Raw genomic sequence first — 26,975 nt, forward strand, 5'->3', positions numbered from 1 at the left:
AAACAGATCATCGACCATTTCGAATACCACCGTACCTTCTCCGCTATGCAATCCGGTTTCCGAGCTGGTCACGGGTGCACTTCAGCCACGCTCAAGGTCCTAAACGATATTATAACCGCGATTGATAATAGACAGTACTGTGCAGCCGTCTTCATCGACCTGGCCAAGGCTTTCGACTCTGTCAACCACCGCATTCTTATTGGCAGACTAAATAGCCTTGGTTTCTCAAATGACTGCCTCGCCTGGTTCACCAACTACTTCTCAGATAGAGTTCAGTGTGTCAAATCGGAGGGCCTGTTGTCTGGACCTATGGCAGTCTCTATGGGGGTGCCACAGGGTTCAATTCTTGGGCCGACACTTTTCTCCGTATATATCAATGATGTCGCTCTTGCTGCTGGTGACTCTCAGATCCACCTCTACGCAGACGACACCATTTTGTATACATCTGGCCCTTCATTGGACACTGTGTTAACAAACCTCCAAACGAGCTTCAATGCCATACAACAATCCTTCAGTAGCCTTCAACTGCTCTTAAACACTAGTAAAACTAAATGCATGCTTTTCAATCGAACGCTGCTAGCACCCGCCCACCCGACTAGAATCACCACTCTCGACGGGTCTGACCTAGAGTATGTGGACAACTACAAATATCTAGGTGTCTGGTTAGACTGTAAACTCAACTTCCAGACTCACATAAAGAATCTCCAATCCAAAGTTAAATCTAGAATCGGCTTCCTATTTCGCAACAAAGCCTCCTTCACTCATGCTGCCAAACATGCCCTCGTAAAACTGACTATCCTACCGATCCTTGACTTCGGCGATGTCATTTACAAAATAGCCTCCAACACTCTACTCAGCAAATTGGATGTAGTCTATCACAGTGCCATCCGTTTTGTCTCCAAAGCCCCATACACTACCCACCACTGTGACCTGTACGCTCTTGTTGGCTGGTCCTCACTACATGTTCGTCGTCAAACCCACTGGCTCCAGGCCATCTATAAATCACTGCTAGGCAAATCCCCGCCTTATCTTAGCTCATTGGTCACCATAGCAGCACCCACCCGTAGTCTGCGCTCCAGCAGGTATATCTCTCTGGTCATTCCCAAAGCCAACACCTCCTTTGGCCGCCATTCCTTCCAGTTCTCTGCTGCCAATGACTGGAACGAATTGCAAAAATCTCTGAAGCTGGAGACTCTTATCTCCCTCAATAACTTTAAGCATCAGTTGTCAGAGCACCTTACCGATCACTGCACCTGTACACAGCCCATCTGAAATTAGCCCACCCAACTACCTCATCCCTATATTGTTATTTATTTTGCTCTTTTGCACCCCAGTATCTCTATTTGCACATAATCTCTTGCACATCTAGCATTCCAGTGTTAAAACTATTGTAATTATTCTGCACTATAGCCTATTTATTGCCTTACCTCCATAACTTGCTACATTTGCACACACTGTATATATATTTTCTGTTGTATTTCTGACTTTATGTTTTTTTTTACCCCATATGTAACTCTGTGTTGTTTTTATTGCACTACTTTGCTTTATCTTGGCCAGGTCGCAGTTGTAAATGAGAACCTGTTCTCAACTGGCTTACCTGGTTAAATAAAGGTGAAATTAAAAAATTTAAAAAAATAAAACGTTTATTTCAGAAACACATACACACACGTCAAATCTGGATATGATCTGTGTTCATTTGGTAAATCTCCCCTTCAGAATGTAAACCTAAGTGCACTGGAAATAGTGCTGACATTTATCAGCAACACCAATAGTTTCTAAATAAGATTCAACTTTATGTGTAGAGTGAACCAGTTCTGTTTTTGTTTTTTGTTTTTCAAATAAAGTGCTACACAAACATATTTTCTATAGGAATATACTATTTACACCTTTGTTCATAAATTCTCATGATGAATGTAAAATGTTTGCCTGACTACCCAAACTCCTTGCTCCGGCCAAACGCTATGCCACGCCCACGGACGTTAGTTTCATCTCTACAATGTGTCTGGATCCCGAGTACCTCCATTACGATTTCTAACCGTTCTGATTGGTCCCAGAATCTGAAGGGTTGGGCCAGAGCCAGAACACACGTGGGTAAAGCGGAGGTGTGAAAATCAGTCATTGGCTTTGCTACTGATTGGTTAGAGATTATCCAATTGCTGATTACTTTGTTTTGCACAACACCCCTCATTTTGACGTCACCTCAAACGACTTCAATTATGGCAGTCTCAGACTGAAGTATGTAGCGAACAACAGAGCAGCAGAAGAATTCAGTTTGAGTCTTTAGGCAAGTAAAATGTACTTTAAGTACAGTACCAGTGAAAAGGTTGGAAACAACTACTCATATTATGAAACAGCGGGGACTTTGAAGAGACACACACACACACACACAGGTACAGACACACGCACACGGTAGTTGTACGGTGGTATTATACATTTTGTATTGTACATACAGTGCATTCGGAAAGTATTCAGACCTCTTCCCCTTTTCCACATTTGGTTACGTTACAGCCTTATTCAAAAATGGATTTAAAAAAAGAATCCTCCATCTACACACAATACCCCATAATGACAAAGCAAAAACAGGTTTTTAGAAATTTTGGAAAATTTATTACAAATAAAAAACAGAAATACCTTATTTACATACAGTACCAGTCAAAAGTTTGGACACACCTACTCATTCCAGGGTTTTTCTTTATTTTTTACTATTTTCTACATTGTAGAATAATACTGAAGACATCAACACTATTAAAAAACACATATGTAATCATGTAGTAACCAAAAAAGTGTTAAATCAAACTATATTTTATATTTGAGATTCTTCAAAGTAGCCACCCTTTGCCTTGATGACGGCTTTGCACATTCTCTCAACCAGCTTCATGAGGTAGTCACCTGGAATGCATCTAAATTAACAGGTGTGCCTTGTTAAAAGTTAATTTGTGGAATTTATTTCCTTCTTAATGCATTTGAGCCAATCAGTTGTGTTGTGACAAGGTAGGGGTGAAATACAGAAGATAGCCCTATTTGGTAAAAGACCAAGTCCATATTATGGCAAGAACAGCTCAAATAAGCAAAGAGAAACGACAGTCCTTAATTACTTTAAGACATGAAGGTCAGTCAATCCCGAAAATGTCAAGAACTTTGAACGTTTCTTCAAATGCAGTTGCAAAAACCATCAAGCGCTATGATGAAACTGGCTCTCCTGAGGACTGCCACAGGAAAGGAAGACCCAGAGTTACCTCTGCTGCAGAGGATAAGTTCATTAGAGTTACCAGCCTCAGAAATTGCAGCCCAAATAAATGCTTCACAGAGTTCAAGTAACAGACACATCTCAACATCAACTATTCAGAGGAGACTGCGTGAATCGGGCCTTCGTGGTCGAATTGCTGCAAAGAAACCACTACTAATAAGAAGAGACTTGCTTAGGCCAAGAAACACAAGCAATGGACATTAGACAGGTGGAAATCTGTCCTTTGGTCTGTTAGTCCAAATTTTAGATTTTTGGTTCCAACCGCCGTGTCTTTGTGAGACGCAGAGTAGGTGAATAATCTCTGCATGTATGGTTCCCACCGTGAAGCATGGAGGAGGAGGTGTGATGGTGTGGGGGTGCTTTGCTGGTGACACTTAACCAGCATGGCTACCACAGCATTCTGTAGCGATACGCCATCCCATCTGGTTTGCGCTTAGTGGGACTATCATTTGTTTTTCAACAGGACAATGACCCAACACACCTCCAGGCTGAGTAAGGGCTATTTGACCAAGAAGGAGAGTGATGGAGTGATGGAGTGCTGCATCAGATGACCTGGCCTCCACAATCACACAACCTCAACCCAATTGAGATGGTTTGGGATGAGTTGGACCGCAGAGTGAAGGAAAAGCAGTCAACAAGTGCTCAGCATTTGTGGGAACTCCTTCAAGACTGTTGGAAAAGCATTCCAGGTGAAGCTGGTTGAGATAATGCCAAGAGTGTGCAAAGCTGTCATCAAGGCAAAGGGTGGCTACTTTGAAGAATCTAAAATCTAAAATATATTTTCATTTGTTTAACACTTTTTTGGTTACTACATGATTCCATATGTGTTATTTCATAGTTTTGATGTCTTCACTATTATTCTACAATGTAGAAAATAGTAAAAATAAAGAAAAACCATTGAATGAGTAGGTATGTCCAAACCTTTGACTGGTACTGTATGTGATCCACACATATTTTTAAATACTGTAATTTAAATGAGTCGAATTCCCTCCTGATTCAAGGCTTAACCATTCAGATAGTATATTATTAAGGGGGAGGATTTCTGGATCCAAGCTGTTCTGTTCCAGGCTTAACTCCAACTATTCAGAGGGTAAGAAGGGGGACAGTTCTCTCTGATTCCAGGCGGAAAATAATTTTCTTTGCTTCTCTTTCCCTGCAGAGATAATCAGACACAAAAACATTATTCCATTTCATCATCTGTATACTGTCTTTATATGATGCCCTTGTACATGTATCCTAGTTTATGTGATTGTAAGAACAAATAAAGCAGTTGTTTTCTTTGCATGTCATTAATGCTACCACTACACTACAGATTAAATGATTGAAACCATCAAGACAAGGATGACATGTATTACGGTAAGAGAGCATGACATAATCCTTATTTATCATTCTCATATCAAAGTTAACTATAGCAATCTTAAAGATTCATAATATAAAATACATATATAGCAATTATCTTAGTAATTGGTACCGTACGTAATTACTGTAAACATTGCTAAAAAAAGGGCAATCAATTTGAATTTATCCAAATTGATTATATTGATCAATTGCAATGTCTACTAACAAAACCCACCTGTGGCATGACTGGGACAACACCTTTTCCAAAGAATAAGAGTAAAGTGAAACAAATCAAGTAATCAAATTACAAACATTGTTTCCATTGTCTTTTACAAACAATGGTAGTGCTCTACTCACCTCTGTAAGATGAACAGTGCGAACATTATGAGCAATGACCCCAGGTCCACTGTGATCCATATCATTCTGTATCTATCACGTCTCTGAAACACACACAAACCTAGTAGGTACATTCATATGACCCATAGATTGCGCACAAGGTTAAAAACACATTTATAAGTGTCAAGGTCAATGCTACACATGGATATCATAATATATGCTAGCTAATGTTCAAACACAACATTGACTTTGTGAGAATTACAATGTCAGGGTGGGGTGATCGGGTTGACTTTTGAAGAGGGAGTGCCTATGGAAGAGTGAAGAAGAGGGCTTTGATGTGAGTCCCTCACCATTGTCCAGTCAGGCTGGGACATGTCCTTTAGGAGGGAGCAGGCGTTGGTGGTCACAGAGCTGGCCCCCGAGCACCACAGCAGAGAGAAGAGCCATGGTTCATTCACCACCCACAGGTTCACCGACACATTCCTGCTCCGAAGCTCCCTGGCACACAGAAACACACAAAAACACAAATTCAGTAGGTAATTCAAAGATTAGTTGAAAGAGCTCAGTTTACGCAGAGCTACTTCAGCAAACATGACACTTCTCAAAGACTACAGACAGGAGTGATCAATCATAAGATGTCATACTATTAAAGCACACATCATGTTTGTTCAGACAACATTTCCCATTATCTTTGGAGCTGTTCGTTTCACTAAACCAACAGAAACTATCATCCCATGAGGAAGTTTCACTACTGGGCTCTCAGCCATTAAAAAACACACCTGGGTGAAAACATGATTTGAGTCTCATTCTCCCCTGAGGCAGTGTGTGTCTCCATCTACAACAACGCCAGTTCTTTGTCTCAGCACACCAACATCAACACTTTTCATTATGACACTACTATGTGCCCTGCAGCAGTCAGTCAGCACAGGTACCATAGAATGTGGTTCTGGAATTAAGGTTTATTTGGCTACAGCTCTGAGAAAAGCGTGGGCGCTTTGAGGTAGGCTACTCACCCGAACTCTGTGGCACTCAACGCACTGTATTTGACATTCAGATGGTCTCCTCTGTCAAGATCCATATCATACACATTGTTGTAGACCTGTATGAACCCTGGTGCGACCTCCCTCACATCCACCCTGTGTTTGGGGGGAAGCCAGAGGATCTAGAGAGAGAAACAACAGAAAACACTGTCATACAACTGTAATAAGACTTTAACTACACAGAACAGGAATGATGAAGTGGTGATACTGATAGACATTCTACTCACCAGGTCTTGGGGGATGCCAGATTTGAGGATGGTGTTCACAGTGTCGATAGTGTCATTGTTGTCGTCATTCTTGAGGTCAAAGATGACAGAGGTGTTATGAGTCTTGGCTAGGTCCAGCAGCTGCAGAAGGGAGGGAATACTCTGGTTCCCAGCTGTCTTCTTCTCCTGCTCTGAGAGCTGGGAGACTGAGCGGAACGGATCTGTCTGAAAGGGAGACATCCATAGTATGGATGTCATTATGTCAATGAGTTGGTATAGTTCAAATTGTAATAAAAATGTAAAGGATCTACAGTATATAAGGAATTTTCAAGTAAACCTTCTGAAATTATTTCCAACTACAACATACAAGGGAGGCTTGTGAAATTGGATATCACCCTTACCTTTAGGAACCAATCACCAGCATTTAATTCCTGTAGCTCCTCCCAGGTGAGGTTTGTGCTGTGGTTGAAGTCTTTCCCAGGGAACTTCTGTAGAACATCTGTAGTCCTCCTCAGGAAATGGCTGCCATGGTCGTGCATCAGGTAAGGAACTCTGTCCTTACTGGGGGAGAAAGAAACGTCAATAAACTGCATCTTTGAAAAGCGCTATATAAATCCCACATGTTATTATTATTAAACTGAAAACAATTTAAAACAGCAGTGCACGTTTGATCCTTCACAACTCTGCAACATCTATGTATGCATGAAGCAGCCCATGTCCCATGGGTACCTGAGCTGCACGTCCGTCTCGAAGGCAATCACGTCGCACCCAACACTCCTCCTGAACGACATCAGGGTGTTCTCTGGGGTTAGCTGAACACAGAGAGAGGACAGATGGGTGAGAAACACTCCTGTGCTAAATACACATATGACACAGCTAAACTGAGTGGGCCCACGGTGGCGATAGTGGAGAAGAGTGGAGCAATGTAATGGGGGCAACATGCCACGTGAACAATATTCCCTAAAAAAAATGCAGCACTGAGCAAATTTGCTGAACGCAAACTTGAACGTTATGCAAATTATGTGCAACTTCCGGTGCTCTTTACTGTGAACACTGTGGTTGTACCCACTTTAAGTTACAGTTTTAACAGTGGCTACTGTGGCTATTTGATCATAATGTTGGCCTACCAGAGCGGCCTACCATCAAAAACAATTGAGAAAAACACATCAGATAACATTTTAACATGGAAATAGCTGTTCTATCATTCAGCCTACAGTAGCAGCCAATGTGTTGTGTACAATGCCTACATTCCATGAAACGTTTGAACAAAAAAACATGCAGGGCTTGACATTAACCAGTTTATCCACTTGTCCTTCAGACGAGGTGACTGAATATGTTGTGTTTGATGCAAGAAACCATTTTACAAAATAAAAATCATTATTATTCCCTTACCATTATTACAGAGAATCAGACAAATTATGCAACGCTCTGCCTATTGGCTACTTAGCTTATTCAAGACTGTCTCAAAATACAACACTTCCCCTTTAACTTTACCCTTTGACTCGCTTTTCAAAGATGGCTAGAAATGCACAATTGTTTTGCTCTTGTTGGAAGCAACCACTCCCCCATTGTTGACTAGAATTGAGCTATAACTGGCCTAATAACTCACTAACTAACAAAGAATATGACCAAATGTGCACATGTGGCTACACGCAGCTCTCACTTTGATCTCAAAACAAGCGCATCTACTCACGACCGCTCATACTGTAGGCTAAACAATATGCTGACCACACCGCTCCCGTCGCGTGCGTTGCAAAATAAATATACACATACTTAAATTAAATAGATGAGAGAGGCCTGTAATTTTCATCATAGGTACACGTCAACTATGACAGACAAATTGAGATTTTTTTTCTCCAGAAAATCACATTGTAGGATTTTTTATGAATTTATTTGCAAATTATGGTGGAAAATAAGTATTTGGTCACCTACAAACAAGCAAGATTTCTGGCTCTCACAGACCTGTAACTTCTTCTTTAAGAGGCTCCTCTGTCCTCCACTCGTTACCTGTATTAATGGCACCTGTTTGAACTTGTTATCAGTATAAAAGACACCTGTCCACAACCTCAAACAGTCACACTCCAAACTCCACTATGGCCAAGACCAAAGAGCTGTCAAAGGACACCAGAAACAAAATTGTAGACCTGCACCAGGCTGGGAAGAGTGAATCTGCAATAGGTAAGCAGCTTGGTTTGAAGAAATCAACTGTGGGAGCAATTATTAGGAAATGGAAGACATACAAGACCACTGATAATCTCCCTCGATCTGGGGCTCCACGCAAAGATCTCACCCCGTGGGGTCAAAATGATCACAAGAACGGTGAGCAAAAATCCCAGAACCACACGGGGGGACCTAGTGAATGACCTGCAGAGAGCTGGAACCAAAGTAACAAAGCCTACCATCAGTAACACACTACGCCGCCAGGGACTCAAATCCTGCAGTGCCAGACGTGTACCCCTGCTTAAGCCAGTACATGTCCAGGCCCGTCTGAAGTTTGCTAGAGTGCATTTGGATGATCCAGAAGAGGATTGGGAGAATGTCATATGGTCAGATGAAACCAAAATATAACTTTTTGGTAAAAACTCAACTCGTCGTGTTTGCAGGACAAAGAATACTGAGTTGCATCCAAAGAACACCATACCTACTGTGACGCATGGGGGTGGAAACATCATGCTTTGGGGCTGTTTTTCTGCAAAGGGACCAGGACGACTGATCCGTGTAAAGGAAAGAATGAATGGGGCCATGTATCTTGAGATTTTGAGTGAAAACCTCCTTCCATCAGCAAGGGCATTGAAGATGAAACGTGGCTGGGTCTTTCAGCATGACAATGATCCCAAACACACCGCCCGGGCAACGAAGGAGTGGCTTCGTAAGAAGCATTTCAAGGTCCTGGAGTGGCCTAGCCAGTCTCCAGATCTCAACCCCATAGAAAATCTTTGGAGGGAGTTGAAAGTCCGTGTTGCCCAGCAACAGCCCCAAAACATCACTGCTCTAGAGGAGATCTGCATGGAGGAATGGGCCAAAATACCAGCAACAGTGTGTGAAAACCTTGTGAAGACTTACGGAAAACGTTTGACCTGTGTCATTGCCAACAAAGGGTATAAAACAAAGTATTGAGAAACTTTTGTTATTGACCAAATACTTATTTTCCACCATAATTTGCAAATAAATTCATTAAATATCCTACAATGTGATTTTCTGGAATTTCTTTTCTCATTTTGTCTGTCATAGTTGACGTGTACCTATGATGAAAATTACAGGCCTCTCTCATCTTTTTAAGTGGGAGAACTTGCACAATTGGTGGCTGACTAAATACTTTTTTTCCCCACTGTACATGTTATTCAATCATTGCACCACACCGCTCGCGTGCGTCAACAAACATCTGCGTAGCCAGGCGCTAAAATAGAACTTGATTCAAGTTGTGACGCTTGATGTGCTACAAGTCCCACCTCTCCCATCTCCTCATTGGTTTAGGAGCATATACCCATGTGGGGGATTGAAAGATAAACTGAGGTCCACACTCCAGGCCAGTTGGTGGTGGTAATGCACATATAAAGTTCAAAGAAGAAGAAGAAGCCTGAAGGAGGAACTTTTCGAACGGGGTAGCCAAGAACGAGATAAGAAAATTGAGAGATAGGCAGCAATGCCAGAGTCCCCTGTTGCGAACCAGGAGTACGGTGGAAGTAATTTTAGACAAAGATTCAGTTGGAGAGCCTTGTAAATGGCGTACCTTGAGAAAGCAAGAACAAGATGTATGTCAGGAGAAGTGCAGTATTATCATAAGGAGACGTATACCTGGAATACGGAGGAATGGAGGGAAAAGAGAGGCAGAGGAGGTCTAAGAAAGAGAGGGAGGAAGATTGTGAGCTTGAATCGGTTAAAAAAAGGGAGAAAGTTTGTTAAAGAAGAATGGTAGAAAATGTAAGCAGAGTGAGCTAAAGACACGAGGAGAAATGGAAGTGAATGAGGGTGAAGTATCGGAAGTGGTAGGTGTGGTGAAGTTCTCAGAGCCCGAGACTTGCAACGAGGGTCAGGATAAAGATTAGTATGTGACAGTAGGAGTGAAGTTTTAGGAAAAAGTGGACCCTTGACTTTTGGCTGATCCATTTGTGGTTTCAGGGTGGGTGAAAACAGAGTTGGGTACAGTGGAATTGGTGTGGGTAACCAGAAGTGGTCTAGTGATAATTGTTTGTGTTTCTGCTGGTCAGAGGGAGAAGGCGCTCTGTGTTAAACGAATGGGGGCAAGAAATGTTAATTGTTTCGCTCTCAAGAAAAGGGAACCATTGAAAGGAGTGTTTACTGGGGTAGCAGTAAATGTAAAAGTTGAACAACTGAAGGGGAAGATTCCCAGTGTTTCTGATGCTCGTCATTTAGTGAGACGCAAACAGGGTGGCGAGAGTGGGGAAATAGAAGAGTCATTGTCTGTGTTTTTGCCCGACAAAGTGAAGTTAGGATATACAGTGGGGAGAACAAGTATTTGATACACTGCCGATTTTGCAGGTTTTCCTACTTACAAAGCATGTAGAGGTCTGTAATTTTTATCATAGGTACACTTCAACTGTGAGAGACGGAATCTAAAACAAAAATCCAGAAAATCACATTGTATGATTTTTAAGTAATTCATTTGCATTTTATTGGATGACATAAGTATTTGATACATCAGAAAAGCAGAACTTAATATTTGGTACAGAAACCTTTGTTTGCAATTACAGAGATCATACGTTTCCTGTAGGTCTTGACCAGGTTTGCACACACTGCAGCAGGGATTTTGGCCCACTCCTCCATACAGACCTTCTCCAGATCCTTCAGGTTTCGGGGCTGTCGCTGGGCAATACGGACTTTCAGCTCCCTCTATTGGGTTCAGGTCTGGAGACTGGCTAGGCCACTCCAGGACCTTGAGATGCTTCTTACGAAGCCACTGCTTAGTTGCCCTGGCTGTGTGTTTCAGGTCGTTGTCATGCTGGAAGACCCAGCCACGACCCATCTTCAATGCTCTTACTGAGGGAAAGAGGTTGTTGGCCAAGATCTCGCGATACATGGCCCCATCCATCCTCCCCTCAATATGGTGTAGTCGTCCTGTCCCCTTTGCAGAAAAGCATCCCCAAAGAATGATGTTTCCACCTCCATGCTTCACGGTTGTGATGGTGTTCTTGGGGTTGTACTCATCCTTCTTCTTCCTCCAAACACGGCGAGTGGAGTTTAGACCAAAAAGCTCTATTTTTGTCTCATCAGACCACAAGAACTTCTCCCATTCCTCCTCTGGATCATCCAGATGGTCATTGGCAAACTTCAGACGGGCCAGGACATGCGCTGGCTTGAGCAGGGGGACCTTGCGTGCGCTGCAGGATTTTAATCCATGACGGCGTAGTGTGTTACTAATGGTTTTCTTTGAGACTGTGGTCCCAGCTCTCTTCAGGTCATTGACCAGGTCCTGCCGTGTAGTTCTGGGCTGATCCCTCACCTTCCTCATGATCATTGATGCCCCACGAGGTGAGATCCCCAGACCGAGGGTGATTGACCGTCATCTTGAACTTCTTCCATTTTCTAACAATTGCGCCAACAGTTGTTGCCTTTTCACCAAGCTGCTTGCCTATTGTCCTGTAGCCCATCCCAGCCTTGTGCAGGTCTACAGTTTTATCCCTGATGTCCTTACACATCTCTCTGGTCTTGGCCATTGTGGAGAGGTTGGAGTCTGTTTGATTGAGTGTGTGGACAGGTGTCTTTTATACAGGTAACGAGTTCAAACAGGTGCCGTTAATACAGGTAATGAGTGGAGAACAGGAGGGCTTCTTAAAGAAAAACGAACAGATCTGTGAGAGCCGGAATTCTTACTGGTTGGTAGGTGATCAAATACTTATGTCATGCAATAAAATGCAAATTAATTACTTAAAAATCATACAATGTGATTTTCTGGATTTTTGTTTTAGATTCCGTCTCTCACAGTTGAAGTGTACCTATGATAAAAAATTACAGACCTCTACATGCTTTGTAAGTAGGAAAACCTGCAAAATCAGCAGTGTATCAATTACTTGTTCTCCCCACTGTATAAGTTATCCTGTACGAGTTTATGTGCCGAATACATTACGTTGTTACAGGTGTCAAACTTATGGGTATGTGGCAGCAGTGTGTAGGAGGGAGGTTCCAAGGTGTGAGAAGTGTGCAGAAGGGCATGAGACAAAGGAATGTGTAGCATTGGGGAAAGTAGTCGTGTGTGCTAATTGTAGGGGTGCCCATGGGGCTGAGGATCAGAAATGTTCGAGAGAGTTAGGTTGAGGTTTCCAGGGTAAGAGTAGTGCAGAAGTTGTCATATGCTGAGGCAGTGAAGAAAGTAGAGGAAGATGGGTCAAGGGGGAGGAGTGGTGAGAGTAGGAGATATGTACCAGTATAGAGGGATAGGCCAACAAGGGATATATGTTTCAGTAAGATTGGATTTTTAGCATTTATAACAATAGTTATCAATTGTACTGCAGGGATGTCCCATCCTTTCAGGTTGAGGGCATGAGGTAGTAATAAGTAGGAATAAATATATTTAAATAGTGGAGTAGGGTGGTGTTAATTTTATTTTATGATAAAAAAAAATTGAATTTGTGAGTGTTTTGTTAGATGGTAGGGTATTTCTTTATTTTATTTTTTATTTTTTATTTTTAAAGCATAATATAAAGGAGTTGTACTCCAGTCTAGTAGGTGGCGGTAATGCAACATATTGGATGAAAATGATCGGCGAGGTTGAGGGTAGAGGAAGTTCTGCAGTAAAAACTAACAAAATAGATGTAAAATGTATATAGATGTATATAGTTTGTATAAGCTGGAAGTAAGAGGCCTAAGCGTTGTTGTTCACTAGTTTACTCCAATTAGGGAAGGGGTGGTGGGGTTGGAAAGTAATAAAGGGAAATATATTTAAAAAAGGATATGTATGTATATGTATGTATGTGTATATGTATGTGTATGTACAGTTGAAGTCGGAAGTTTACATATACTTAGGTTGGAGTCATTAAAACTCGTTTTCCAACCACTCCACAAATTTATTTTTAACAAACTATAGTTTTGGCAAGTCGGTTAGGACATCTACTTTGTGCATGACACAAGTAATTTTTCCAACAATTGTTTACAGAAAGATTATTTCACTTGTAATTCACTGTATCACAATTCCAGTGGGTCAGAAGTTTACATACACTAAGTTGACTGTGCCTTTAAACAGCTTGGAAAATTCCGAAAAATTATGTCATGCTTTAGAAGCTTCTGATAGGCTAATTGACATCATTTGAGTCAACTGGAGGTGTACCTATGGATGTATTTCAAGGCCTACCTTCAAACTCAGTGCCTCTTTGCTTGACATCATGGGAAAATCAAAATAAATCAGCCAAGACCTCAGAAAAAAAATTGTAGACCTCCACAAGTCTGGTTCATCCTTGAGAGCAATTTCCAAACGCCTGAAGGTACCACATTCATCTGTACAAACAATAGTACGCAAGTATAAACACCATGGGACCATGCAGCCGTCATACCGCTCAGGAAGGAGACGCGTTCTGTCTCCTAGAGATGAATGTACTTTGGTGCGAAAAGTGCAAATCAATGCCAGAACAACAGCAAAGGACCTTGTGAAGATGCTGGAGGAAACAGGTACAAAAGTATCTATATCCACAGTAAAACAAGTCCTATATCGACATAACTTGAAAGGCCGCTCAGCAAGGAAGAAGCCACTGCTCCAAAACCGCCATAAAAAAGCCAGACTACGGTTTGCAACTGCACATGGGGACAAAGATCGTACTTTTTGGAGAAATGTCCTCTCGTCTGATGAAATAGAAATAGAACTGTTTGGCCATAATGACCATCGTTATGTTTGGAGGAAAAAGAGGTAGGCTTGCAAGCCGAAGAGCACCATCCCAACTGTGAAGCACGGGGTGGCAGCATCATGCTGTGGGGGTGCTTTGCTGCAGGAGGGACTGGTGCACTTCACAAAATAGATGGCATCATGAGGAAGGAAAATTATGTGGACACATTAAAGCAACATCTCAAGACATCAGTCAGGAAGTTAAAGCTTGGTCGCAAATGGGTCTTCCAAATGGACAATGACCCCAAGCATACTTCCAAAGTTGTGGCAAAAAAGCTTAAGGACAACAAAGTAAAGGTATTGGAGTGGCCATCACAAAGCCCTGACCTCAATCCTATAGAAAATTTGTGGGCAGAACTGAAAAGGCGTGTGCGAGCAAGGAGGCCTACAAACCTGACTCAGTTACACCAGCTCTGTCAGGAGGAATGGGCCAAAATTCACCCAACTTATTGTGGGAAGCTTGTGGAAGGCTACCCGAAACGTTTGACCCACGTTAAACAATTTAAAGGCAATGCTACCAAATACAAATGAGTGTATGTAAACTTCTGACCCACTGGGAATGTGATGAAAGAAATAAAAGCTGAAATAAATCATTCTCTCTACTATTATTCTGACATTTCACATTCTTAAAATAAAGTGGTGATCCTAACTGACCTAAGACAGGGAGTTTTTACTAGGATTAAATGTCAGGAATTGTGAAAAACTGAGTTTAAATGAATTTGGCTAAGGTGTATGTAAACTTCCGACTTCAACTGTATATATACATATTGGATGCCAACCGCCGTTAAACCTGATCGAAGAAGAAGAAGCCTGAAGGAGGAGAGATTACTAGAAACAAACTCGGTTTACCCTTTTATCTGTGGATTAATTGACGGAGTAGAGGACCTTGTGCATTTCAGGTAAAATAACAACCCAATGTTTATATCCCAGGACAAATTAGCTAGCAACAGCAAGCTAGCTAGCTAAATTGCCATAAATGTTTAATTCTTTTCAACCTGTCCCCAAATTAATATAGTTGGTTCAGAGTTCGTCTTGATATTTCAACCTGCGTGTCCTGATCGCGTCTGGTGTGGGTGGACAAAATCAACATGCGCGCCCGGTCTAGTCAGCTTGTAAACAACAGTCCAGTTCAAACTGAATGGCACAGATCCATATATGGCAATGGTTATTTGCATATAGGCCTACTGCAGCTTTGATTGGTTATGGCGCACCGGTCTGTGTACGGGCCTGAGTCAAGCCTGTCAATGAAACAGAATCCTAATCCAATGTGGTCTGTCTACAAGAAAATCTCTTGCACAGTTAGTTTTGCATACCAAATCTTGCATAGTTCGTTTTGTTTCGGTATAGTACAATTGAATGTGGCTAATATTGGGTTGATTCGATCACAATTCCCACAGTAGAGCGAAACGTTGATAGTGTTAACTAAAAGGAAAACTGTAGAAAGTTGACTGAAGTTCAATCTCGTGCTTCTCTGTGCGGGCTCATATTTCTTCTGCACGCAGTTTAGAGGGAACATTGAATTTAAGCCCTCTGGTTCAATGGAAAGTGATGGAAATAGGGATATGTGCTCAGTGCAATGTAAACTAACACTAATCCTAAAGTCATTTGGTTATACTGTATATACACTATATGATGATTTGTCAATTTGCCTACTGAATCATAAGGATGATTATGAAATTTATGTCAACAGTAAAAGGGTAACACATAAGCCATTTTTGGATGATGGTCTTATAGCTATGTAATTAAGCCTTATCCACTGTATGACTAAGGTAGCCAATCACCTTTAGGTACTTAGTGTTTTCCAGCTTAGACTTTTAATATTGAGGCCATAGAACCAATGTAGGGTATGAGAAATAGACTGAGCAGTATGCACTTCCTCACCATTGGTGCTCCGCGATGACCAATGAGGGCAGGTTTAGGGGGCAGCTGTTTCTTCTCTACCAGACAAGGGGATTGGATGAGGAGGGGGCTGAAGAAGATTGCCACTGACACGCCAGCAAATACTACCATGATGATGATCTTAGAGGCTGGGGGCACACATAGACACAGGTTAACAAATGAAACAGTCATACTTTAACTATTGTTGTGAATACAGAAAGGTAAGGAAAGAAGATGCTGCATTTAGTCAAGTGAATTAGTTCATACAGCTGGTGTGTATAATCATTCATTTTACATTACATTTACGTTTTAGTCAATTAGCAGACGATCTTAAGTACCGCCCAGTTTTCACAGAACTCAATTCTATTCTGTCAATATTGAAGTAATACACCTGTATATGGGTGTGTCGGCTACAATATGTCTCATTTTATTGATGTCATGGTGAGTGTTTGTGTATTTGTATTGGAAGTGTTCAGTATCCGCACCAACCTATTCTGCGGGCCCTATGGAAGCCCTGGAACACTAGGCAGCTTACCAGGGTCAGGGCTCCAACCCCTCCCATCTGTAGGAATGGAGCCGTGGCCTGAGGGAGATCAATGTCACATGCTAAAGCTCTGACCCAAAACACACAAACCTGCTACACATCTCACTATAGCTCTAACATTCTCATCAACGCGCCGCGCCGCGCATGCACACACACACACACACACACACACACACACACACAGATACACACACACACCTAAAAGACGGTTCCATGGTGCAATACTTTGGCCCTACTATACCTGTAGTGACAGAAGAACAGTGTGCCACTCTTTTTCCCACTGTAAGCTTATTCCAGTGGTGCCCAGGGCGACGAAGACCACACCTAAAAACAGGAACAACTGTGCAGAGCAAACCACAAGACAATACATGCGGTCAATACAGATCATACTTAAGTTAGTTAATATTGTTAATCATCAATGCTATTACCATTCATCTTATGCAGATCTGTAAATATAGCTGGGTACTTCTTGTAACACATGCAGAGGGAAACATTCCAGGAATACATCATGTTCCTAATACCTTATGTAGACAGTATAAATCCAAAGGCTCTTTCAAGGCAAGTTGGACCAGTGCAAAGACCTGCAATTAAACAGTTATTACAACACAGCGAATGTAAACTACATAAATACATTGATAGGGATATGAATTGTCTCCCTCACCAGTAATAGGATGCAGTAGATGGTCAGTACAGCAGAGATAATGATCAGCACCATGAACCAGTTCACCCACAGTTTAAGAATGGAAAAGGCCTTCCTGGTAGGGGACAATAGAGGGTAGATCACAGAGTCTGTCAACGTGTGTGTGTGTGTGTGTGTGTGTGTGTGTGTGTGTGTGTGTGTGTGTGTGTATCGGCAGCTGTATGTGCAAACACAAGAGTGTATGACCAAGCTCACCAGTTGAGATCCTCGCGGTCATTGAAAGCCATCAGACAGACGTACATCCAGAACAGAGTGAGCAGGGACACAGCGGTAACGACTGACAACCAGCAGCAGGAACACTATAGCAAGGAGAGTTAAGAATCTCAAGGATGAACAATGGAAACAGGATGCACCTGAGCTAAATTTTGAGTCTCATAGCAAAGGGTCTTAATACTTACATACAGTGGGGGAAAAAAGTATTTAGTCAGCCACCAATTGTGCAAGTTCTCCCACTTAAAAAGATGAGAGAGGCCTGTAATTTTCATCATAGGTACACGTCAACTATGACAGACAAATTGAGATTTTTTTTTCCAGAAAATCACATTGTAGGATTTTTTTATGAATTTCTTTGCAAATTATGGTGGAAAATAAGTATCTGGTCACCTACAAACAAGCAAGATTTCTGGCTCTCGCAGACCTGTAACTTATTCTTTAAGAGGCTCCTCTGTCCTCCACTCGTTACCTGTATTAATGGCACCTGTTTGAACTTGTTATCAGTATAAATACTATGGGATGCTGACGGGAGAGGTTGTGTTTTCTCTAGCAGGAGGTAAGCTTGGCTTCTTATATGGTGTTGAGTAAAGCTTAAACCATGTATTTAGATTGTAGGTAGGTATTGTAGTTAGGTATTATAGGTAGTTTACTCAGGTAGTTATTGAAGGTTATTGTAGGTAATTATTGTAGGTAAGGACTGTATTCGGCGGACTCCGGCGAAGCACGAGGCTAGCCTACCCACTACTTGGACCAACAAAGCTAGCTAGCTAGCGGGTAGCTACCGGTAACTTTTAGCAACTGTGGTTAGCTGTTTCCAATGTTATTTCACGCTTAAGAGTACCTGTAATTGAGCCAGCTAGCTGCCACCTTCAGCTGTTTTTCTAACCTCATTATCATTAACGTTAGGCGGTTGGTAGCTGCTGTACTTAATTTCGGCTACTGATTGCAGTCTGCCAGTTTGGCTTTATACATAGCTTGGGCTTTGTCGAGTAAGGCTTAAACTATGTATTTAGATTGTAGTTAGGTACTATAGGTAGGCATCGTGGGCTGTATATTATTAAGTAGTATAGGTAGGCATCGTGGGCTGTTGTGGGTAGCTGTTGTGTAGTTATTGTAGGTTACTTTTGTATTCGGCGGTGCCGGATGTAGCACGAAGCTAGCTAGCTAACTCACCTCCTGGATTAGCTGGCGAGTTGCTATTAGCAACGGTTGCAACTAAAAACAATATCCTTTTAGCCAGCTACATTCGTTCGCAGCGACGCCGTTTTTCAAACAAAGTCAACACAGTAGCCATTGCTAGCCAGCCAACACTACCAGCAGGCTGTGGTAGCTAAATACAATATCTTTGTGCTAGCTACCCAACGTTTAATCGTTGCTGCGTTATGAAAGGTAAGCTTGGCTTCTTATATGGTGTTGAGTTAAGCTTAAACCATGTATTTAGATTGTAGGTAGGTATTGTAGTTTGGTATTATAGGTAGCTTACTCAGGTAGTTATTGAAGGTTATTGTAGGTAATTATTGTAGGTAAGGACTGTATTCGGCGGACTCCGGCGAAGCACGAGGCTAGCCTACCCACTACTTGGACCAACAAAGCTAGCTAGCTAGCGGGTAGCTACTGGTAACTTTTTGCAACTATGGTTAATTGTTTCCAATGTTATTTCATGCTTAAGAGTACCTGTGATTGAGCCAGCTAGCTGCTACCATTCAGCTGTTTTTCTAACCTCATCCGAGGCATTAACGTTAGGTGGTTGGTAGCTGCTGTACTTAATTACAGCTACTGATAACAGTCTGCTGTAGTTTACAACAATTCTAATTTCTAAAGTGGAAGTTGGGAGAGTTTTACTCGGGTGGTTCAGTGAAACAATTATAGTTTCTGAGGTGGAAGTTGGGAGAGTTATATATATATATTTTTTTTTTGGTGAGGGAGGCCTGCTCTCTCCTTTCCCTGATGTTTAGTTCATTTCATCCCGATCTCCTCTGCATTATTGTAGCCATCTGCTGCAGCCTGTCAACTATGCCTCTGCCTATCCCTGTTCTCTCCTCTCCGCACAGGCTACACAAACGCCTCACACCGCGTGGCTGCTGCCTCTCTAACCTGGTGGTCCCTGCACGCACCACACACCTGGAGTTCCAGGTCTCAGGCAGCCTCTGGAACTGCCGTTCTGCCGCCAACAAGGCTGACTTCATCCCAGCCTATGCCACCCTCCAGTCCCTCGACTTCCTGGCACTGACGGAAACATGGATTACCACTGAAAACACTGCTACTCCTACTGCTCTCTCCTCGTCTGACCATGTGTTCTCGCATACCCCGAGAGCATCTGGTCAGAGGGGTGGTGGCACAGGAATCCTCATCTCTCCCAAGTGGTCATTCTCAATTTTTCCCCTAACCCATCTGTCTATCTCCTCATTTGAATTCCACGCTGTCACAGTCACTAGCCCATTTAAGCTTAATATCCTTGTCATCTATCGCCCTCCAGGTTCCCTTGGAGAGTTCATCAATGAGCTTGACGCCTTGATAAGTTCCTTTCCTGAGGATGGCTCACCCTTCACAGTCTTGGGGGATTTCAACCTCCCCACGTCTACATTTGACTCATTTCTCTCTGCCTCCTTCTTTCCACTCCTCTCCTCTTTTGACCTCACCCTCTCACCATCCCCCCACTCACAAGGCAGGCAATACGCTTGACTTCATCTTTACTAGATGTTGCTCTTCTACTAATCTCACTGCAACTCCCCTCCATGTCTCCGACCACTACTTTGTATCCTTTTCTCTCTCGCTCTCCTCCAACACTACTCACTCTGCCCCTACACAGATGGTAACGCGCCGCCGCAACCTTCGCTCTCTCTCTCCCACTACTCTCTCCTCTTCCATCCTATCATCTCTTCCCTCTGCTCAATCCTTCTCCCTCCAATCTCCTGATTCTGCCTCCTCAAACCTCCTCTCCTCCCTTTCTGCATCCTTTGACTCCCTGTGTCCCCTATCCTCCCGGCCGGCTCGGTCCTCCCCTCCAGCTCTGTGGCTTGATGACTCATTGCGAGCTCACAGAACAGAGCTCCGGGCAGCTGAGCGGAAATGGAAGAAAACTAAACTCCCTGCCGACCTGGCATCTTTTCACTCCCTCCTCTCTACATTTTCTTCATCTGTTTCTGCTGCTAAGGCCACTTTCTACCACTCTAAATTCCAAGCATCTGCCTCTAACCCTAGGAAGCTCTTTGCCACATTCTCCTCACTGCTGAATCCTCCCCCCCTCCTCTCTCTCTGTGGATGACTTTGTCAACCACTTTGAAAAGAAGGTTGACGACATCCGATCCTCGTTTGTTAAGTCTAATGACACTGCTGGTCCTGCTCACACTGCCCTACCCTATGCTTTGACTTCTTTCTCCCCTCTCTCTCCAGATAAAATCTTGCGACTAGTGACTGCAGGCCGCCCAACAACCTGCCCGCTTGACCCCATCCCCTCCTCTCTTCTCCAGACCATCTCCGGTGACCTTCTCCCCTACCTCACCTCGCTGATCAACTCATCCTTGACCGCTGGCCATGTCCCTTCCGTCTTCAAGAGAGCGAGAGTTGCACCCCTTCTCAAAAAAACCAACACTCGATCCCACTGATGTCAACAACTACAGACCAGTATCCCTTCTTTCTTTTCTTTCCAAAACTATTGAGCGTGCCGTCTTTAGCCAACTCTCTTGCTATCTCTCTCAGAATGACCTTCTTGATCCAAACCAGTCAGGTTTCAGGACTGGTCATTCAACTGAGACTGCTCTTCTCTGTGTCACGGAGGCTCTCCGCACTGCTAAAGCTAACTCTCTCTCCTCTGCTCTTGTCCTTCTAGACATGTCTGCTGCCTTTGATACAGTGAACCATCAGATCCTCCTCTCCACCCTCTCCGAGCTGGGCATCTCCGGCGCGGCTCACTCCTGGATTGCGTCCTACCTGACCGGTCGCTCCTACCAAGTGGCGTGGCGAGAAGCTGTCTCCGCACCACGTGCTCTCACCACTGGTGTCCCTCAGGGCTCAGTTCTAGGCCCTCTCCTTTTCTCCCTATACACCAAGTCACTTGGCTCTGTCATATCCTCACATGGCCTCTCCTATCATTGCTACGCTGATGATACACAACTAATCTTCTCCTTTCCCCCTTCTGATAACCAGGTGGCGAATCGCATCTCTGCATGTCTGGCCGACATATCAGTATGGATGACGGATCACCACCTCAAGCTGAACTCTGGCAAGACGGAGCTGCTCTTCCTCCCGGGGAAGGACTGCCCGTTCCATGATCTCGCCATCACGGTTGACAACTCCGTTGTGTCCTCCTCCCAGAGTGCGAAGAGCCTTGGTGTGACCCTGGACAACACCCTGTCGTTCTCCGCCAACATCAAGGCGGTGACCCGATCCTGCAGGTTCATGCTCTACAACATTCGGAGAGTACGACCCTGCCTTACACAGGAAGCGGCACAGGTCCTAATCCAGGCACTTGTCATCTCCCGTCTGGATTACTGCAACTCGCTGTTGGCTGGGCTCCCTGCCTGTGCCATTAAACCCCTACAACTCATCCAGAATGCCGCAGCCCGTCTGGTGTTCAACCTTCCCAAGTTCTCTCACGTCACCCCCCTCCTCCGCACACTCCACTGGCTTCCAGTTGAAGCTCGCATCCGTTACAAGACCATGGTGCTTGCCTATGGAGCAGTGAGGGGAACGGCACCTCCGTACCTTCAGGCTCTGATCAGTCCCTACACCCAGGCGAGGGCATTGCGTTCATCCACCTCTGGCCTGCTGGCTCCCCTTCCTCTGCGGAAGCATAGTTCCCGCTCAGCCCAGTCAAAGCTGTTCGCTGCTCTGGCACCCCAATGGTGGAACAAGCTCCCTCACGACGCCAGGACAGCGGAGTCACTCACCACCTTCCGGAGACATTTGAAACCCCACCTCTTTAAGGAACACCTGGGATAGGATAAAGTAATCCTTCTACCCCCCCCCCCCCCCCCCCCCAAAAAAAAAAAAAAAAAAGTATAATTGTAAAGTGGTTATCCCACTGGCTATAGGGTGAATGCACCAATTTGTAGTCGCTCTGGATAAGAGCGTCTGCTAAATGACGTAAATGTGCCCTTGAGCAAGGCACTTAACCCTAATTGCTCCTGTAAGTCGCTCTGGATAAGAGCGTCTGCTAAATGACTAAAATGTAAAATGTAAATAAAAGACACCTGTCCACAACCTCAAACAGTCACACTCCAAACTCCACTATGGCCAAGACCAAAGAGCTGTCAAAGGACACCAGAAACAAAATTGTAGACCTGCACCAGGCTGGGAAGAGTGAATCTGCAATAGGTAAGCAGCTAGGTTTGAAGAAATCAACTGTGGGAGCAATTATTAGGAAATGGAAGACATACAAGACCACTGATAATCTCCCTCGATCTCACCCCGTGGGGTCAAAATGATCACAAGAACGGTGAGCAAAAATCCCAGAACCACACAGGGGGACCTAGTGAATGACCTGCAGAGAGCTGGGACCAAAGTAACAAAGCCTACCATCAGTAACACACTACGCCGCCAGGGACTCAAATCATGCAGTGCCAGACGTGTCCCCCTGCTTAAGCCAGTACATGTCCAGGCCCGTCTGAAGTTTGCTAGAGTGCATTTGGATGATCCAGAAGAGGATTGGGAGAATGTCATATGGTCAGATGAAACCAAAATAGAACTTTTTGGTAAAAACTCAACTCGTCGTGTTTGGAGGACAAAGAATGCTGAGTTGCATCCAAAGAACACCATACCTACTGTGAAGCATGGGGGTGGAAACATCATGCTTTGGGGCTGTTTTTCTGCAAAGGGACCAGGACGACTGATCCGTGTAAAGGAAAGAATGAATGGGGCCATGTATCGTGAGATTTTGAGTGAAAACCTCCTTCCATCAGCAAGGGCATTGAAGATGAAACGTGGCTGGGTCTTTCTGTCATGAGCCCTCTCACTCCACTGGGTTACCACCTTAAGTTGTTTCCACTCTGCTCACCACTCTCTCTCTACTCAGCCTAACTAGCTCCACCTGTCCCTGCTCTGCTCGGCTCTAATTACTCTGCCAGCTGCGCTGCATTACCCACTAACCTCTCCCAGTATTTATAGCCCTGTCTTTCAGCTCTCCTGTGTCAGATCGTCTGCAAAGCTCACACCCGGAACCTGTTTGCTCGCGCTTCTGGCTCACCCTGGTTTTGTGACCCCGGACCTGCCTGGTTTTTGGATACTCTTCTGCCTCAGGAGATCCAGACCTGCTTCTGCCATTACGACTCCTGACTACTCTTCAATCCCGGTAACTCTGACCAGCCTTCTGCCTTGCTACTACGTATTTTGGATTTCCCTTGAACTGTACTGCTGCCTGGTTTCATTCCGCCCCGTTGTGTCTGTGTTTCCTCCCCCCAGGACTTCTGGACCACCAACCACCGGCGTCATCGGACGCATCGCTGCCACTGGGGGAGGCACAGACCCAGCACATCGGACAGGATAACCCCTGGAGCCTTCACTCACTCCCTACATCCCTTTCCCCTTAAGTTTAAATAAACTTTCTGGTGTGACGCAATTGTGGTCCTCTTGTCGTCTGTCTGAACCGTGACAGTACGATCTGACCATTATGGACTCAGCGCACACTTCCCCCGACATGGAAACCGAAGAACCTGAGCAACCCACCGCCATGCTACGCCTGGAACACACTGAGAGAGAGCTAGGCCGCATGAGCGGCGACATCACCTCTCTGCTTCAGGCCGGCTACCAACAGCATCAGCAGTTCCAACAGCACCAGCAGCAGTCCCAGCAGCAGCAACAACAACTCGCCATGATCATTCAACTCCTCACCAACCTGACCCCAGCCAGTCTGCCCACCAGCCCTGCCCCCGAGTTACCTGCCCCGGTCATTGCAGCCGCTGCTCCGGAACCCAAGATTGGAAACCCCGAGCGGTTCAACGGCGATTCTACCCAGGTCCGGCCATTCCTGACTAGCTGCCGACTTCAGTTCTCCTTGCAGCCAAGGACCTTCGCCACGGAGGGGGCTAAGGTTGGGTATGCCATCACTCACCTGACGGGCCGAGCTCGACTCTGGGGAACAGCAGAGTTCGAACGTCAAACCCCCGCATGTGCAACCTTCGACCGGTTTGCCGAGGAGATGCTGAAGGTGTTTGACCTGGATTCACCAACCGCAGAGGCGTCTCGTGAACTGTTCAGTATTCGACAAGGCAGACGTACAGTCGCAGACCATTCCATCGACTTCCGAACCCTGGCTAGACGAAGTTCTTGGAACACACCATCGTTGGTGGACGCGTTCTTCCATAGTTTGGCTGACTATATCAAGGACGAGTTGGTCTCCCATGAACTGCCTTCCACTCTTGATGAAGCCATCGCACTGACTGTCAGGATCGACAGAGGGATACAGACCCGTCGTCGTGAGAGGGGGGCGCCAAGGTCCACCTACTACCGGCATTCGGAGAGATCCGACTGGGCTCCTGTCATCTACTGCCACTCATCCAGTTCAGCTTGATCAGTCTGAGCCTATGGAGATTGGGCGAGCCTCTCTCACTCCTGCAGAGCGCCAGCGACGCGTCACCTCAAACCTCTGCCTCTATTGTGGAGGTGATGGACATCGTGTGGTAACCTGCCCTTTAAAGGGCCGAAGCTCACCGGGCATAGGGGGAGTCCGGTTGAGTTCAATGACCATCCAGTCCTCCGACCGCAAACCCCTGCTGCAAGTTCACCTCCGCCTCCCTGACTCAACTCACACCCTGGCTGCTCTGGTGGATTCTGGCGCCGAAGCCAACATAATGGACATCAAGCTGGCACGCCAACTGGGACTGGAGAACCTCCGTTTGACACCTCCTATTCCTGCCCGGGCACTGGACGGACACTTACTCGGATCGGTCACTCATGTCACGGCCCCGGTCTCGATGGGTCTGTCCGGAAACCATCAAGAAACTATCCAGTTTCACCTGCTCCCCTCTCCAGGCCAACCCCTCATCCTGGGTTACCCATGGCTCCGCCCGGCACAACCCTCAGCTCGACTGGGTGACCGGGGTGATCAGGGAGTGGGGAGAGGACTGCCACCGAACCTGCCTGCTTGCCGCCGCACTACCCCCCTCGGCCAGTACCTACTAACTCCGCTCCTGACCCCTCCAAGGACCCTGTGTCGATTCTGCCAAGTCCCTGCATCGTTGCAGCTCTGACCTGGGCTGTTGAGGAACAGGTGCTGGAGGCTCTCCGTAACCAGCCAGGTCCCAGCACTTGCCCAGCTGACCGCCTTTTTGTCCCCGAAGACCTGAGGTCCCAGGTCGTTCAGTGGGGACATGACTCCCGCCTAGCTTGTCACCCTGGCTCCACCCGCACTTACAACCTGCTCGCCCAGAGGTTCTGGTGGCCCTCTCTGAGGAAGGATGTACGGGAATTCGTCCAAGCCTGCCCCATCTGCAACCAACACAAGTCGTCCTGCCAGCCCCCCAGCCGGATTGCTGCAGCCCCTGCCTGTGCCCAGGAGTCCGCTGGTCCCTGCTGCGCCTTGTCCTCCTCCTCCACGGCTCGTCGATGGTGGTCTGGTTTACACCGTCCGCCGCCTGCTTCGGTCCAGACGGAGGGGTAGGGGTCTCCAGTACCTCATTGACTGGGAGGGCTATGGACCTGAGGAAAGGACCTGGGTGCCAGCTAGTCGGATTGTGGATAGGACTCTCATCACCGCTTTCCACCAACGGCATCCTGATCAACCTGCAATCCGTAGGGGCCGCCCCAGAGGGGTCTCTAACCGTCCTGCCCGCTCGGCTTCCTGTCCTGTGCCTGATCCTGTCTCGGGACCTGTCCCATCTCCCGACCACGGCCCTCCGGCTTCCTCCGAGGATGAGGACGTTCGCTCGGACCGTTCGGAGGAGTTCTAGCCCTCCTCCGGCTCCCCTCCTCCCGCCCGGCGTGGTGTTGCTCTTGGGACTTCTGGGGCCGTCCCTTGGGGGGTTCTGTCATGAGCCCTCTCACTCCACTGGGTTACCACCTTAAGTTGTTTCCACTCTGCTCACCACTCTCTCTCTACTCAGCCTAACTAGCTCCACCTGTCCCTGCTCTGCTCGGCTCTAATTACTCTGCCAGCTGCGCTGCATTACCCACTAACCTCTCCCAGTATTTATAGCCCTGTCTTTCAGCTCTCCTGTGTCAGATCGTCTGCAAAGCTCACACCCGGAACCTGTTTGCTCGCGCTTCTGGCTCACCCTGGTTTTGTGACCCCGGACCTGCCTGGTTTTTGGATACTCTTCTGCCTCAGGAGATCCAGACCTGCTTCTGCCATTACGACTCCTGACTACTCTTCAATCCCGGTAACTCTGACCAGCCTTCTGCCTTGCTACTACGTATTTTGGATTTCCCTTGAACTGTACTGCTGCCTGGTTTCATTCCGCCCCGTTGTGTCTGTGTTTCCTCCCCCCCCCCAGGACTTCTGGACCACCAACCACCGGCGTCATCGGACGCATCGCTGCCACTGGGGGGAGGCACAGACCCAGCACATCGGACAGGATAACCCCTGGAGCCTTCACTCACTCCCTACATCCCTTTCCCCTTAAGTTTAAATAAACTTTCTGGTGTGACGCAATTGTGGTCCTCTTGTCGTCTGTCTGAACCGTGACACTTTCAGCATGACAATGATCC

The 26,975-nt window shown here is 45.5% G+C and overlaps 1 protein-coding gene across 1 annotated transcript in view; it reads right to left on the reverse strand.

Annotated features, from left to right (window-relative positions):
* Positions 1-4,134: 4,134 nt before the first annotated feature.
* LOC121546572 (glycerophosphoinositol inositolphosphodiesterase GDPD2-like) overlaps positions 4,135-26,975 on the reverse strand; it is a 29,785-nt gene continuing 6,944 nt past the window's right edge. The window contains exons 3-15 of the mRNA XM_041857824.2: positions 17,316-17,419; positions 17,082-17,175; positions 16,942-17,001; positions 16,662-16,760; positions 16,366-16,459; positions 15,880-16,025; positions 6,897-6,979; positions 6,569-6,728; positions 6,189-6,392; positions 5,935-6,083; positions 5,272-5,419; positions 4,943-5,025; positions 4,135-4,400 (exon numbers count right to left, since the gene is read on the reverse strand). Of these exons, the coding sequence (XP_041713758.2) occupies positions 4,331-4,400; positions 4,943-5,025; positions 5,272-5,419; positions 5,935-6,083; positions 6,189-6,392; positions 6,569-6,728; positions 6,897-6,979; positions 15,880-16,025; positions 16,366-16,459; positions 16,662-16,760; positions 16,942-17,001; positions 17,082-17,175; positions 17,316-17,419 (1,494 nt within the window). The 3' untranslated portion in view covers positions 4,135-4,330. The remainder of the gene's footprint in view (positions 4,401-4,942; positions 5,026-5,271; positions 5,420-5,934; positions 6,084-6,188; positions 6,393-6,568; positions 6,729-6,896; positions 6,980-15,879; positions 16,026-16,365; positions 16,460-16,661; positions 16,761-16,941; positions 17,002-17,081; positions 17,176-17,315; positions 17,420-26,975) is intronic.

Source organism: Coregonus clupeaformis, chromosome 3 (genome assembly GCF_020615455.1).
Source record: "Coregonus clupeaformis isolate EN_2021a chromosome 3, ASM2061545v1, whole genome shotgun sequence".
Taxonomy (NCBI): Eukaryota; Metazoa; Chordata; class Actinopteri; order Salmoniformes; family Salmonidae; genus Coregonus; species Coregonus clupeaformis.